Source organism: Malaclemys terrapin, chromosome 3, assembly GCF_027887155.1.
Source record: "Malaclemys terrapin pileata isolate rMalTer1 chromosome 3, rMalTer1.hap1, whole genome shotgun sequence".
NCBI classification, from domain to species: domain Eukaryota; kingdom Metazoa; phylum Chordata; order Testudines; family Emydidae; genus Malaclemys; species Malaclemys terrapin.
Window position 1 is genome coordinate 88,717,052 of NC_071507.1, and position 16,752 is coordinate 88,733,803.

The window sequence follows — 16,752 nt, forward strand, 5'->3', positions numbered from 1 at the left end:
AGAGTAAGTGCTCTGCAGTATATTTTCAAAGTGACTTGGAAGGAGGGTCTGGGATAGTCTTCCAGTAGAAAAACAGTGTACATGATAGACACAGTCCCTCCTGGAGTTATATCAAGTGCAAGGGACTGTGCATGAGGCAGCATCCCTTAGGATAGTGCATCATACTTCTCTCCTCCTGGCTCTCTTTAGGGTGGCTAGCCTCCCAGGAGGTGCAAAGAGCAGTAGCAGATTTACCATGGAGCCACTGGCTCCATGGAGCCGGGCCCACACTTCAGGGGGGCCCCGACCAGGCCCACTCTTCTCCACCCCCCACTCTCTCCTGCGGGGGGCAGAAGCTTGGTGCTCCTGGCAGTGAGGCTCCTGTTGCAGTAGGGCAGCCAAGCTCCCTCTCCCCTGCCTCTTCTCATAGTTTGCTCCCTTCCTGCCCTCCCTCTCCCTGCCTCCGATCAGCTGTTTGCCGATAAGCTGTTTGCCGGCAGGAGGGTGGGGGAGGAGCACAGCCGCAGCATGCTCACCTGGGGAGAGGAGGCAGAGAAGAGGCAGGGGTGGGGTCTTGGGGCATGGGGTGGAATGAGCAGACCTACTCTGATTGCAGAGCTGCACAGCCAGGCAGAAAAAAGAAGATGCTGCTCAGCTCCCAACTTTGCAGCTGGACACCACCTTCTGTGTCCTAGTGCTGGTTGAGCTCCCTTCTGTGTGCTGGGAGCCATCCTTCATCTTGTACAACAGTGAGTGCCCATGGTGGGACAGGCAGGACAGTGGGACAGAGGCAGTGGGGAAAGAAGGGGGTGGGATGAGGAGGAGATGGAGTGGTGGGGAAGGGGCATGGGATGGGGAAGAGAAGGGGATAGGGCAGGGGTCGGCAACCTTTGGCACGCGGCCCGCCAGGGTAAGCCCCCTGGTGGGCCAGGCCAGTTTGTTTACCTGCCGCGTCCGCAGGTTCAGCCAATCGCGGCTCCAGGCAAATGGTGGGGCCGCAGGATGAGGGATGTGCTGGCCGCAGCTTCTCGCAACCCCCATTGGCGTGGAGCGGCAAGCCACGGCCAGTGGGAGCCACAATCGGCTGAACCTGTGGACGCGGTAAGTAAACAAACCAGCCCAGCCCGCCAGGGGGCTTACCCTGCTGGGCCACGTGCCGAAGGTTACCGATCCCTGGGATAGGGGAAACAGGGGCCCAGCATGCGGATCCCCTTGGCAGCAGCTGGGGCTCCCCTGTTAAGCAGGCCCATCAAACCCTCACCCTGACAAGCTCCACCTCCCCTGCATCTGTACCACCCCGATGAGCGCCCCCCAGACGCCCTCCCCACTGAGCCCCAACCACCTACACCTAGACCCCCACCCAAATGAACCCTGTAAATAAATCTCTGTATTAAGCATCTTCACATAACTTTCATATGACTTTGTATTATGCCTCTCTATATAACTTTGTATTAAGCCTATCCATATATAACCTCTAACTTTCATATGACTTTGTATTATGCCTCTTCATATAACCCTGTATTAAGCTATTTTCATACAACTTTGTATCAAGTCCTTTGATATAGGAACTTCGTATCAGATTCCTATGTAGAAAAACTTATAGAAAACTTTGTGTTAAGCCTTGGTATAATGTTATAGCCCCTAAGGATAGTTAAAGTAGAAGAAAAATGTCTTTTTGCTAGGAGTAGAATAAGATTCCCCCTCCCCACACTCCCTTAATCAATTGGCATGTTGAATGAATGAGGTGTGAATGAGCAAGGCATGGAAGGCAAGCACCTCCAGACAGCTAGTTGGAGAGGGGATGGAAGCCAGACCCAAGGACAATCAAACTTTTCAAGTGGGCTCACTAAAGAAGAGCAGGCATATTGATGGCCTCGGGGGGAGGGGAAGGTTAGAATCAAGCACCTTCTTTTGGAAACACCCTCTTTGAAAAGTATTGGGACAACACCCAGAAGGAAGCAGCACAAAGGACCAACGAACACAGATTTTGAATCTGGTATCGATTTGCATGAGAGGGAAGCTGCTCTAAATGTGAGGTGTCTTGCAGAGGACCCTGGGTCTTGTCAACATCGGAGCATTGATCCAGATCGGCAGAAGCCCGGCTCCACCCCTCCCCTATCTAACTCACCTGACCAGTGAAGTTAAGGGGAGCAACTAGTTGGTAACAACAACAAGATGGAGTGTGTTTATGTGTATGTATGTGAGTGCATGAGTGTAATATAGATCATATGCATATGATACAGTGTTGATTGATGCATGTATTACCAATGAATGTGGCGTTTGCCTTATTCCCCCTGAAAAGATCCTGTGCAGTACTTTAAATACAACAATCCCACCTCCCCTGCACTCAGACTCCACCCCTCCACCCCCCCCCCCCGGCTGAGCTCCAACCGCTTTCACTTGGTCCCCCCTGCAGACTGCCATTGCCCCTGCACCTCCCTGTGCATCCAGATCCTGCACTGAGCTGCCTGCACCCAGACTTCCCCCCCATCTGGATCCCCCCACACTAAGTCCCTCTGCACTTGGATCCTGCTGCTGGGCTGAGAGCCTCCCTGCCCACATCTGGTGTGCCTGGCGCAAAAGGGGCAGGGCCCCAGGGTGTTTCTGTGGCAGGCATGGCCCTTGTGCTGTGTCAGGGTCAGGTTCAGTTTCACTGCCAAGTCTCTGTCCCAGGGGGGCGGGGGAGGCTGCAGGGTAATCTCCCACCTCCATGCAGCCAGTGGCCTGTGCTCCCCACTGCCATGGTGGAGCTTCCACATTTATTTATTATAAAAAAAAAAATCAGAGTTTTAAAATATTATGCACAGAATTTGATGCAGAATTCCCTCAGGAATATGGGGCGCTGTACAGCTGTGATGGTGGGGCTGTGAAGGGGGTGCTGGACAGTAGGGGATCTGTGGGTGGGGGAGCTGGGCAGGGGATATGGTGTGCAGGGTGCTGTGTAGTTGTGGTGGGATGTCAGCACGAGGGGTCTCTAGGCAGGGGGCACTGGGCATAGGGATCTGTGGGAGAAGTCTCTGGGTGAGGGGGCGCTGGCATAAGGGCAGGGCACTGGGCAGGGGGGCAGTGTGGAAGGGGCACGCTGGTAGTGCAGGGCTGGGCGGGCCAGTGTGCATCTAGCAGTTTGGGGTTTGTAAACAATGCCTTTGTGCTGGGCTGAGTGGGGCCATTCCTGCTGCGCTGCGTCTCATTGCCCCCAACTGGCCCCTCACTCTGCGGACCGCCCCCCATCACATGCCCTATTTCCCCAATGGGGGCCCACAAATATGTTTGGCGCCGGGCTCACAAAAAGTTAATCCGGCCCTGGCAAAGAGGGACCGGTTCTTGTTCTTAGGGGAGTGTGCGGGACCATAGTTGTGACTTGCCTTGCGTTGAGGGAGACTTCTGCTCCTCCTTGTATATTTATGCCCAGGCTAACTGTCACAGGCTAGCCCACAGGCTGAAGCTTTGCAGATGTAGACTTGGCCTTCCGCCCAAGCAGTCCTTGATTCAGTGGCAAAAAACGACAACATTAATGCAGAGTTAAGGTTGCTTGGTGATATGTAGTCACCTTGCAGAATGTTCAGTTGAGAAACTCAAACTTCTAAAAATCAGGCAATGCAGAGTTAAGGCCATGCAACCTTAACTCTGCCCTCTGTGAGCAGTGCCCCAAGATGCCCTGTTCACACATATCTTTACTCTGCCAACCTCACAGTTGCCGAAATGTACAAGCTCTTCATCTTCTTTTACAACCCATTCATTCTCATGCACAGGATTCCGTCTCAAAGAGCCTTATTAATTTCAAGACAAATTTTAAAAAAGGGGGTGGTGGAGGATGAGGGAGACAGTGAAAGCTAAGTGCTTTTTTATGTACACATCTTCTGGTTGTCTAGGTAGTGATTCATATTTAGATTTTAAAAAATATGTATTTGTTAGATGTTTAAGTGAGTAAAGTCAAGCAAGAGGGCTGGAGAGGTGGAGTGGAAGTATGCATGGGAGGCCAATCCAAAGAAGTGAGTGTTGAAGGATTTGTAGCAGAAGAGAGAGTAAATCTCACAAGGATCTGGAAGGGCATTCCATTAAAAGGGAGCAATATTTAAGAAGCAGGCTCGTGTTCAGTGAGGTGCAGTCTTTCTGAGTCAGAAACATTTAAATGGTGAACATTACTGAGATAGTCTTTAAAGAGGTGTGCCAGACCTTCCTATTAACTTTGTTCCCACTAATGGCCATGCTGTTATTCCTGGAGCAGTCCCAAGGCAGCAGGTGTTTGTTTGTTTTTTTTAAATGTTGACCTCTTGATCTTCCTTGTGCAGAGGCATAAACCCACTTGAGTTCCTTGGATAATAGTAACAAAGAGTCCTGTGGCACCTTAAAGACTAACAGATGTATTGGAGCATAAGCTTTCATGGGTGAATGCCCACTTCGTCAGACACATGTCACATGGGCATTCACCCACGAAAGCTTATGCTCCAATATATCTGTTAGTCTTTAAGGTGCCACAGGACTCTTCATTGCTTTTTACAGATCCAGACTAACACGGCTACCCCTCTGATACTTGTATAACAGTGATTCTGTGTTTCTTCCACTGTGTGGGAGGATCCTTGTTCTCTGAAATGCCATGTGTGTTCACAGCCCTTGGATGCTTCTCCAAAAGGACTTCTCACATTATATTGCTTCTCTCACCTTCTTTGCTCTCCTCATGCTCCAGCTGCTGACTGACATCATGATGTGATCCAAGATGTTTCTTGATCTGTCTTCTTCAATCATGTCAGTCATCTTTTGCTTCCATTGATTCAGGTCTTTTCCTCTTCTGTTCAAGAAAGCCATTGTGATGTTTTAAAATCCTACATAAAGGAACATGTACTGATCTTCTCTCAGAATGGTACTGATTTGTCAGTTGCTCTGCATTATTGATGGTATGCTGCACAGCAGGAAGAGTGCCACCTGGACAACACTCTGCTCACACTGATGGATTATGGAGAAATTTCTTCTCCATCCAATATGGTAGCAATATCTCTTGTCAGATAGCAGCAACAGCATCATCACCCTCTCTGTGACATCATGAAAGGGATTCAGGATGTCATCTCTACAGTCGTTAGGTGCTGCTTTGGCATCCCCCCCCACAAGCCTGTAAAATAGTTTTCTTGCTATGGTGTGCCAATATATCTGTACCAGCACATGTAATGTGTGATTCCACTCCATCCACCTGGGTCATCTGATGGCAGGGAAGACCACTGTGCTTCTGCAGCTCTTCACAATGGTGCTGTTCCACACAGGTCCAAAGCGGGCAGTTTTTATAGGCAGTGGTGATCATCATTTCCACATATTCATAGCACATACAGAAACTTCACAGCTGAGTTACTTGCAGCTGTGTCAGAGCAGGGTCTATGCAAAAACCTGACATCATGCACTCTCGTTTTTATTTACCTATTCCTTATGTTTGTATTCTGGTTTCTTATTGTAGGGCTCTTTATAAGTGCTGGTATTCTGGCATTGGTCTCCGTTAGATAAAAGAACATGAAATGGGGTCCTAGTCTGTAACTAGGGCTCTTGGTGCTACGATAATATGAATAATAATAATAATAATAAAATTGGGAGTAAAATGCATTGTTGCAAATATAAAATAGCACAGACTCTGTAAACAGATGAAAGAGAAGAAAGTAGGTCAGATTTCAGGCCTGATATCCTTGGCAATGCCTCTTTAATTTAACAGCTGTAGATCAGAATACATGTTTTTCTACAAGACCACAGCCAACAAATTTAGGCTTGCACACAGATGTCTCGAGCTGTTCATAACCTTCACTTTATGACTTGTGATGTGTCACATGGCAAGTGATCAAACACATGAAAACAGATAATTGTATTATTTTAACATGATTAAAATGTTTGTATTATGTTATGTATATAAATATATACTGTAATTGTTTAGCTGTAATATTCTGACTTTTTGTAGCTATGTACTGCATTGGCTACAAAAGAGTTGTTAGATATACAAAGGAAAATATGTTACACTGGTTCCTGAGTTCCCATTAAAGATGTTCCCTTCAGTATAACAATGTGTCGCTCACTAAGATTTCTTTTTCCTGCTCTCTTTGTCATTGTCCTTCTTATCTTGTAAGGTCTTGGCTCCCACTTCATGTTTCTAGCCCTGGTGTAAATTCCTAGTTGTCTGCATTGTTGCTCACAGGTTGCTGTCTGCAGCTCCTGGGTCACTGAGTCTGCTTTAATGCTTGCTTCTTGACCTTAGTGTTTACTGTACATGTAATAGGAGATCACTTGCATGCAGGAATGATTCGTTTCTGTTATCTCTGTCTGCTGCCAAGCGTTAAGTAGTTGGAACATTAAAAACAATTTGATTATTTTAAAATATATCTTTAGAAATAGTTGCCTTGTTTCTAATGATATTTGTTTAACTAGAGGTATATTGAATTGGTTTTTTTGGTAAGAAAAGTTTGTAATTTACATTTGCTTATCTACTATTGTGCTAGCTCTATAAGAAACTTTAGATAGATTCACTGATTCAAGTAGTTTTGAATGGTTTAAGTCTTAGATTTGTGGATTATATAAGTGATTGTATGAAAGGTCAGACTTTGTATAATCTTTGCATGAGTAAAAGGATTATATTAGTTTTTGTATACAGTTCCAAGAGAAAGCTATGATGAGTGGATCATTTGTTTTATTTAAGCTTTTAATTACTGTGTTCTTTTACAGGGATAGAGTTAAGATTGTTTGGGTGCTGGTTATAGAGAATATTTCTTGTTAATGACTGTGTGTGTGTGAATGAAGTGGGTGTTTAGGATAGTGTCAGAATTGTATATGTAGCCATAGCTTGTGATTTCCAATAATTCTGTTTTTTAAAAACAGGTATTTTCTTGAATGATAATTATATGTAAGTTAACAAAGTGTATGTTTTGGAGCAGTATATGGGGATCCATTTAGCAATAAAAATGATTTTATGGTACTTATATGGAAAGCCTTTGAAGGTAGAGGAACATTGCCAAAATAAAATAAAAGAATCAATTAGAAACTCGTGAGCATTTTATAAATATAGAACTTGTGGGTGGGGATAAATGCTATGATGTAGTGATATGCCTTCAGACTTATTTATTACAAAGCAATGAATCCCACATGGCTCTTTTTGCTTCACTGAGTGTAATCCCAGAAAGTCAGCCATATAGACATCTGCTGCTATTTTTTTATTATTATTTGGTTAAGATTTTGATACAGCAGTGAGGAAAAAAAACAACTGTCACCTAAAAATGACCCCCAGGGATTTTCACAGATTCTATCAACATGTTTTTCCCCCCACAAATTTCTACTGGCTTTATCTACATCCCCTTGCTCCAAATCAGCTACTCACTTTCTTCTTCTTCGTCTTCTTTTTCTTTTTAAAAGACTGATAGATGGGGTGTGCTGTTTAACCATCATTCACACAGTCCTTTCTAAAGCTGAAGGATAAGGACTAATAAGAAAAAAAAAACTTTTAGCCCAAGGTTTTCATAAGGTGGCAGTGAAAGATGCTTCATTTAATCCACTGTTGTGTCTGCAAATAATTCCTATGCTAAGTAGCTCCTCACATTCATAGCTACTGCACTGACTTTTAGTACATTAATAACACCTGTCATGAGATTTTGGGATATACTATAACAATTTATTTCCCAGTGGGGGTCTTATCTAAACAAGATCAGTCTTTATATCTTTCTACATTTAGCTGGGATTCTATAGCAATGTATCTGGTATTATCTGTGTCTTGCTGTTGCTCAGTTTGGGGAGGGGGGGATATATAGAGCAGATGACAGCTGCAACAGGATCACTGTTGTGCCACAGAGTATTTCCATACTAAGCAGAAACCATTTTATGTTAAATCTCCTCTCTGTTTCCTTGAAGTAAATGCACAGTGCTAACGTAATGCAAAGGAACCATGCAACCTTAGCACAATAACAAGTATGATGTATTATGGATCTTTTCAATGTTCAGTGTTAGACTTTCCTTTTTAAAAAGAGATGATATTCCTAATAGGTGGACAGAGAGGTTGTGTGATGGGACACTCAACCCACACTAGCCCTGGAGGAGTTAATATAGGCAAGAAAGGCCAATTAGTCATAGTCTGCACCTGGAGGGGAGCTAGGATGCAATGAGGCTTAATTGAGAAATAAGCTCACCTGGGCAAAAACAGTTGGGGCTTCTGTACAGCCAGGGAGATGGCAGCAGGGAAGGGGGACAAGTAGTCAGGGGCCTGCAGTCACCCTACCTGATTAGGGTTGCCAACTTTCTACTCACACAAAACCAAACACCCTTGCCCTGCCCCACCCCTCCTCTGAGGCCCTGCCCCCTGCTCACTCCATTCTCCCCCTCTGTTGTTTGCTCTTCCCACCCTCACTCACTCGCTCATTTTCATCGGTCTGTCTAAGGGGGTTAGGCTGTGGGAGGGGGTGAGGGCTCTGGGAGGGGCCAGAAACGAGGAGTTTGGGGTGCGGGAGGGGGCTCTGGGCAGTGGGTTCGGATGCAGGAGGAGGTGAAGGCTCCGGGTGCGGGCTCGGGGATGGGGCCAGGGGTGAGGGATTTGGGATGCAGGAGGGTGCTCCAGGTTGGGACAGAGGGGTTGGGAGGGGGATCAGAGCTGGAGCAGGGGGTTGGAGCTCAGGAGGGGGTGCAGGCTCTGAGCAGCACTTACCTAAGGCGGCTTCCAGACGCAGCGGCACGTCTCCCCTCCAGCTCCTACACGGAGGCATGGCCAGGCGGATCTGCGCGCTGCCCTGACCGCAGGTGCTAACCCCACAGCTCCCATTGGCTGCAGTTCCTGGCCAATGGGAGCCGCAGAGCTGGTGCTTGGGGCGGGGACAGTGTGTGGAGCCCCTTGGCTACCTCATATGTATAGGAGCTCGAGGGGGGACATGCTGCTGCTTCCAGGAGCCATGTGGAGCCATGGCAGGCAGGGAGCCTGCCTTAACCCCGCTGCACCGCCAACTGGACTTGTGATGACCCAGTCAGCAGTGCTGACTGGAGCCGCCAGGGTCCCTTTTTGACTGGGCATTCCAGTTGAAAACCAGACACCTGGCAACCCTATACCTGATAGAAAGGGGTGGGAGGAGGCGGCATCTGTAATAGGTACTATAGGAAGCAGTCAAGGGAAAGAGCAGTAAGGACTGTGCGAGTGAAGATCTGAGGTGCTGGGTTGAGGGTCCTGGATTGGAACCCAGGGTAGAAGTTGGGCCCGGGTTCCCCTACAAGGGGCAGCCTATTTGGGGACTGTTAGAGACAGTCTGAAGGGAGATAATAGTGTGGAATGGGGTGGAATTTACATGTGACTTGGCCAGAGGGTTAAGCCATGAAAAGGAAAGCACACAGCTATGGGAGTATGAGAGAAGCCATGGAGTGAGTGAGCAAGATGATGGGCTGAGCAACCTCAGGAAGGGGCATTAGAGCATGTGGGAGTTAATCTCCGGATGAGCCACTAGGAGGCACTAGAGTGGGAAGAGAGCACCCCCTGTGACAGGCCTGTTATTTCAGGTTTTTAGGAATATCTTTTGTGTAGGTTGTTTTCATGAATTTGTAACTCAGCCCGACTACTGAATACCTTCTAAGAAACACATTATTTCAGATTTACATTATTGATATTAGAAAACACTTGTATTTCACACATCCCGCTGAACTCACTTTGGGTTTTATATGTCAAAGGAATTTTTTGGGGGGGAATAAATGAACAAAAACTAAGTGAACTACGTATGTTTCTGGTGAAATCTCCAATTTGGGTGTGGACAACGAAACATTTGAAAACGGGATAATAAAGGATTTATTTTCATTAATACCCTAACAGAGTTCCTTTTCCCCCTTCTACAGATCTAGAGGATAAAGTTAGGAGGTATCAATAATTTAGGAAATAGGTTTAAGGCCAAGAAGCCTCATTACAATATGTTCTACTTTCTCCTGCTTCTTAAGCTAAGTCAGCGTTCTACCTCAGGGTGAAGCCTCATTTAATCAGTCACAAATGCAGTTCTAGGGGTTATTCTAAAGGAGCATTCAGTATATTCACCACTTACCCCAGAATCTAGGCATGTCATCTCAACAACATGTTTATTTGTAATTGATCTAAGGAGCAAGACTTCCAATTCTGTTTTTAACCACTGCTCACTCCCAAGAAGCACTCAGTTCTGATACAGACTCTGTGAATTCTTGGTTCTAATGGAAGTGCGAATGCCAGCTGAAACTGGCACCAGTCAGTATATATATTTATTGTGTTTATTTAGGCATTATGACATAGGTATTTTAGACTGCAAGTATATATCTCAATTGACTTAATAGTATCCATGAAAATGATGTTTTAGTGATTTGTGATGTCATCAGAACCCAGAGTTATATGTATGTAGTTTTAAAAGTTTGCTGTATTTCTGATTCCGTGAAAAAAATCACATTTTCACAAGAAAAATGTTTTTATAAACTCAAATTTAAATGTAGGTGTACATATGTTTGTGTGTGTGTTTTCTTTCTGGAGAACTGTTTGATTTAAAGTCGGTTATGAACAGCGTTATAGAAGGGAATGAGATTTATGGCACCATAGGTAATTTACACAAGTAACTGACTAGTTCACTTACATAATACTTAATAATATTGCTTAATAATAGTTCCGTTAGTTGCAATTTTGTTCACGTTTTGTAGAAAAAGTAAGAATTGCACAAGTGTTGTATTGCCTTTTGAGATCATATACAGGATACCTTTTCCACTGTTTACATTTGTGGTCTGATTTTTAGATGCTTCTCTCTAAATTTGCTGGATTCCCCATGTAGATCTCTCACACATACCATCCGTCTTCCCTTTGAAGCCAGAGAAAGTGAGCTGCAGGTCCAGAGATCTTCCACCTAACTTGGAAAACACTCAGATACTACAGTATTGGCCACCAACAACAAACACCCTAAAAGGGAAAGATCCCCAATGGCCCAGATGGGAAGGTTCCAGGGGTGGGAATCTTGCCTCATCCTCCTTCCCAGGAGAGAGAGTCTCTGAGATATGCAAATTTGGCAGGGAGGTAAAGGTATCCCTGTGACTGAATAAGGACCTGATAGGTGCTCCTCTAGCTCTCCCTATTTATCTTGGGACTAGGCAGAATTAGAGGAGCACAGATCAGCTCCTCATTCTGGCTGGCAGCTGTCTTTGTATAATTATTATTTATTATATTCAGAACAGCAAGTGGGCAACTAATAAGGATTAGTATAGGAGAGGTTTTATTTAATTCAGTTTTTAAGCTGCTTTACTGAATGAAATCCTTTAAAACACAGAGCTTATATTTTTAAAGCTACCAATACACTACCATGAATTCTACAGTGTATGTGACTCTGAAGCTTATTTTCAAAAAAGATTAAATGTTTATATACAGCATCTGAAATTATTATTGATTACATTTTGAAGTTGTATACCCACTTTGAGTGGCAATTTATTATTTCAATGTTAGACGGGGGGCTTTCGGACTATCTTGTGGCAGATATTATAGATGCTATGGAGGTGTTGCCAACTCTTGCAATTTTTATCACAAGTGTCACAATATTTGATGGGGTTTCTTTTTAAGCCCCAGCTCCTGGGGACAGGGGAATAAGTGAAAATCTTACCTTTTATTTTTTTTAAAAGTAAGTTTCTTTATAGTTGAAGAGGAAAGCTTGAAAATGTGTCCCAAGTACACCAAAAAAGCTTTAAAAAATACAGCAAACCACCAGCCCCCCTCCAACCCCCCCCAAACAAACAAACCCAGAAGGCAAATAAAAAGAACAATTTTTTCATGATTTGCATGGTAATCTCATGATTTGGAGGGCCTTATTCTTGATTTTGTAATGCTTGTGGTGGGCAATAATGCTATGGGGCCAAAGACAGGCAAGAGGTAGTACACAACCCATATGTAGGGAATAACTTTATCAAAGGACATCGTTGCTAACACAGTTTCAAGGTAACTGCACCTGTATTCCCCCCCTCTGTGGTCGACCCCAGAAGTGCCTAGTCAGGTCTCAGATCTCCAGCCATTACCTGTCTCTGGGCAGGGACCCTTGTCCTACTTCCTTCTGACTGAGGGCATTGGGGAGGGGTTAAGGCTGCACAGCTCCCTCCCTTACACTGTGATATTCCCAGCAAGACTGTCTGCCAACCTCCAGTGCCTGTGTTGCTTTCTTTCCAAGGGCTAAGAACAGTGTTTTCCAAGGGCTAAGAACAGTAACAGCCGTTACTGCTCTTTCTAAGCAAGCACATTTTTATTATGGGACTAGCATTGCAGAAGAACCCAAGAAAAAACATGTTAAAATCTTACCAGAGGTCACCTGTTAGCCTTCAGTGGCCCTAGTAGGCCAATGTCTTTCCAACCCTTCCCTAATGTTTGAGGCCCCAATGGACAAGAAGGTCCTGTCCATTTGCTGGATCAGAAAGAAGGCCATGAGTGAGTTCAAGCTCATCCTTTTATATCAAACCCTTTATTTGTTTCCTAGTCTCTGGAAAACCCATCCTCACCAGTATATGCAAACTTCCACATGCAGGAGAACTTCTCTGGAGTTGTTTAGTCTCAGTGACTTGCCTGATAATCACCCACTCCTGTTGTTTCATTCGTAGAGTTGCTCCCATGGAATGGAATACAGTCATACATAAATCATTTATAATTGTAATACAGTTGTCTCCAAAGTCAATGCATAGGGTTGCAATATCTGTCACAGTTGTTACTTCAGAATTGACAATGAAGGTAGATCCACCAAAAGGCGTCTTTAGTTAATTTATGCTAGTAGTCTCAGAACTTCGTTCCTGCCATTCAGAAGATTATTGCTAGTGATTTCTGTGGTTATATATATGTATATGGATAGTGGTTTTCTTTAATTTATATCATGCTGTAGAAAATGTTAATTGTAAGATATTCTGGCTATAGCCTGTATGAAAGTCATAATATATCATTTATTGTTTCGGCTGTTATATACATTTTGGGGTGCCCATCCCAGAAGTGTCTGGGCAATAAAACAAAATTATATTGTAATTTTTCAAAAGCATATTCAAGAAGTTAACTCCTGGAGTGCTGATCCACACTCCAATGTTTGAGTCCGGGAGGGGCACTGAGAGTGGTTCTGATTGCACCACAGTGTTCCCTGTCCTGCTGGTGCAGCAGCTATGTTTGCTGCTTGTGCAGTTTCTGAGGCTGGCCCCACCACTGGGAGAAGCTGTTGCTTCTAAATTGTCCTGAGTGCTCTCCTTCTGCACCTCCATAAGTATTCTGCCTGCCTCTGAACTCTGCATGCAGAATTCTTCTAGTCATTGTTACTAGTGCAGTGCCCTTGCTGTCACGTGGCGGTGGCCAGTAATGCTACTACAAGACCAGCCCTCCTTTTCGGGGTGTGAGGGCAGGCTATGAACTTTTTCAGATACTTTCTTTAGCCTACCTCTCAGATCAACCCTGTATAATCCCATCTCCTCTCCCTTCACTTCTCTACACTAGCCTCTTGGCTCTCCTATACACGATCTTACCCTGTTTCCAGAGAGAGTCTTCTGGAGTGTCTGCCCATTTGAGCACCCATCTTTATTTTTCTTTGCCTATTTGATTCTTCACCTTCCTTCAAATTTCCAGTGAAAGTCTATCTCATCTCTCTTGCCTCTGACTCATTTTTATCTTCTTTAAATCTCTTCAAAATGCCATGCTGGCATATGATCCTATATAACCAGATATTAATAATTCTGTAACTGAATTTTTAATTGAAATATTTTGGGATAGTCGGTCTAGACAATACTGGATACAATAACGTAGCATTGCCTTGTTTTGGGTATTTTTAACAGAAGTCCTGTGCTGGTGTTCCAGTGCTTGCATCGCCATGTCATTTGCCTGGACTGCTTCCATTTATACTGTGTGACTATGCTGAATGATCGCAAATTCATCCATGACCCTGTGCTTGGCTACTCTCTCCCATGTGTTGGTAAGTTTTTGTTTTTTTAAACTATTCTTGCCCTAACCTGCAGAAAAATACTATTGATTTCAAATCAAGTTGTGGGGTTTTGTGCGTGTTATTTAAAAATATGTCTATGGAATTATAATGTGTATTAGTAGTTGTTTCATCTGATGGAAAATATTTTTGTTATTGAAATGGCCCTTCTTGCTTTGCAGGTGAACTGGCTCTGGAGTATTAACTTGATTCTAAAGGGCATTTCTTTTATGAGCAAATGCATGCATTTTTCACATTAGTACGTCATCCTCCTAAAGCTGAAGGATGATCACAATAAGCTGCAGCCAAAAAATAAAAATAAAAAAAAAATCCTTGATGACCTCTACATCACTTCTTTTGAATCAAATAAGTTGTTAACTTTGTTGACCTATCTTCAAGTGCTAATAAGAAAAGTACTGTAATCAGAATTTCAAATAGCTTTCTGGTTGATGAAGTTATCTCTACTAATTGCCACGATGTAGAATGAAATACAGATGACCCAAGGAATGTGTTATGTTATCTACTGTACCTGACTAGGAAGTGAAGTTTGGCTTATGTAGAATAAGAAGATTTATGTTGAATCACAAAGATCTGTTTTGACAGATCAGAGACAAAAAGTTTAATCTTTCACATTGTCACATAGAGAGTAAGGCTCTTACAAAGTTGCTGTGTAGGTCTTCACTAGAATTTATTTTATAAAATACCTTCCCTTCACTTTACAAGCTGCAAGTAAAATGGATTTGCATTGGCTGTTAGAGCGAATAGCTAATCAGTTTCATATCAACAGATGGAAGAATAATTGCAGACATTTCTTATGAGAGTGACACATGCTACATCAGGGCGCGCCTGAAAGATACTAAATCTACAAGTATTAAAAACAATTCAGATTGTCTATATTTGCAGCTGATTTTAATTATTTCAACAGCATCTTAGCAATGGCCACAAGTTCACATTTCATGACAGTGCATATGCTGCTTATGTTTTTTAGCCAAGTCTCGTTTTATACATGGTAACCTCATCTGCTATTGCTTTGTGCAATGGTATTATATTGCATAAAAGGCTTCCATTTCTTCACCCCCAAATAAATAACAGATCTAGTGCAGTTTGGTTAAGATGATTTGTTCTCCTCCTGGTGTTCCTTCCTTGTTTTTTCCCATGATGATGTCTGGCTATTCAATGCTACTCTGTCCCCCTGCCTCCTTCCATCACAAATTAATCAGTTCCCTGCCCACATACAAATTAATCAATTCCTTTTTCCACTTCCTCTCTCAGTACATCAGTTCCCTTCCCAGTTCTTCCATTTGCTCCCCAAATTAATCAATGAACTTAGTAGCAGCTCTTCAAAACTGTAGCAGCCAGCTCAGCCCTCTCCCTCAATCATACTTCTTACTCCTGTAGCACTTCCCCAGATTCAGCCCTGATGTTATCACCTGATGGCTCTACACCTCTGCTCCTAGCTGCATCATTGTATGTATTTGATTGCTGTTATACCCACAATGTGCTAGGCACTTCCAACGCATCTTGCAGTACCACTTTCTCAGTTCAGGGGTTCTTCTCTATTTGTTCCCTTGCTTTGAGAGGACACCAGTAAATCTTCTGTGATTTTTGTCCCCTACCTGGAGATAAGGGGCTAGGTATCGTCTGCTCCCTTTTCTAGGCGTGGGGTGGGTACTGCTAGAGCTGAGTGGTAGGAGAGATCTGAGGGAAGGCATGGAGGAAGATGCACAGAGGCAGAGTACAAGTGCTCAGGGCCTTGCCTCACCTGGCTGAGGGGTGAGGGCGGGAACAGGCTTTGTCTAAAGTAGTGGGAGCCTGAAAGATTCAGTGGGAGCAGTGACAGCTCTGCTGCCCAACTGAGGCAGCATGCATATAGCTCCCCTACAGGCATGATAGTATAACAGTTGCTGCTGGGCTCTCACCGGTCCTCAACGACATTATTGGTTACACTCTTTTTACTGTTATAAAGATACTCTTCCCAACAGTATTACCAACCTTAAGGGCTCAAAAATCATGAGTCAGAATCCAAAAATCATGAGATTAAAATAATAATAATAATAATGCATTCTTCTTTTTTTTCTTCCCTCGTTGGTTTTTGAGACTAAAGGATGTACCGAGGTCACATTTTCAAGCTTTTTTTTGTAACCATGAAGGCTAGTGCTGCATCTTTTGCTCTTGACCCAACAAAAATAATAGAAAGCAACCACATAGGCACAACTGGACCCTAAATACCTGTGTTTAATAAACATGTACAAACATGGAAGGCCTAGTTACATATACACTGCTTCCCTGGCTGGCTCTGGTGGCTTCTATTACATAAAACATAGTGAGCACCACTAGAGTGCTCATAAACTATTTAAAGGTATATTGTCCTATTCCTACTTACTTTAAAAACAAACAAACAAACAACTCTGGAAACTGAGATTCTCATATAATTGCATGATGATTCAAGAATAACAGCAAATATCTTGGGACTCATGATACAATCATGGGAGTTGAGAACCCTGCAAAAAGGTCTAGGAATATATGGTTTTTTTAAATGAAACTTGGGATTCTGTTGAAGCTGGTGGTATTTGTCCTACTTGCCCAGGAAAACTCCCTAGTCAGCCTGTACGAATGGAATTTAGAGCCTTTTCATCTCCAAATCATAAACCCAATCTGAGCCCCAGGTTGGTAGTGATTGAAAGGTCACTGATTTTTGTCCTATGTGAAATAAGTCAGTGATCTCAGTTCAGTTTCTGGTGGATAGATGATGTTGACATGTCATCAAAACTGATATTAAGCTGACAGTTATCAGCAGTCTCATCAGAGTGTCCATGCATTGGCCTTTGGGGGCAAATTTTAAAAGGTATTTAAGTACCTAAAGATA

At 43.7% G+C, this 16,752-nt stretch overlaps 1 protein-coding gene across 2 annotated transcripts in view; it reads left to right on the forward strand.

The window, feature by feature from the left end:
• Positions 1-16,752, forward strand: part of PRKN (parkin RBR E3 ubiquitin protein ligase) — a 1,227,966-nt gene that overhangs the window by 801,176 nt on the left and 410,038 nt on the right. For both annotated transcript variants that reach the window (XM_054023728.1, XM_054023729.1), the window contains one exon: positions 13,744-13,880. In XM_054023728.1, the coding sequence (XP_053879703.1) occupies positions 13,744-13,880 (137 nt within the window). The remainder of the gene's footprint in view (positions 1-13,743; positions 13,881-16,752) is intronic.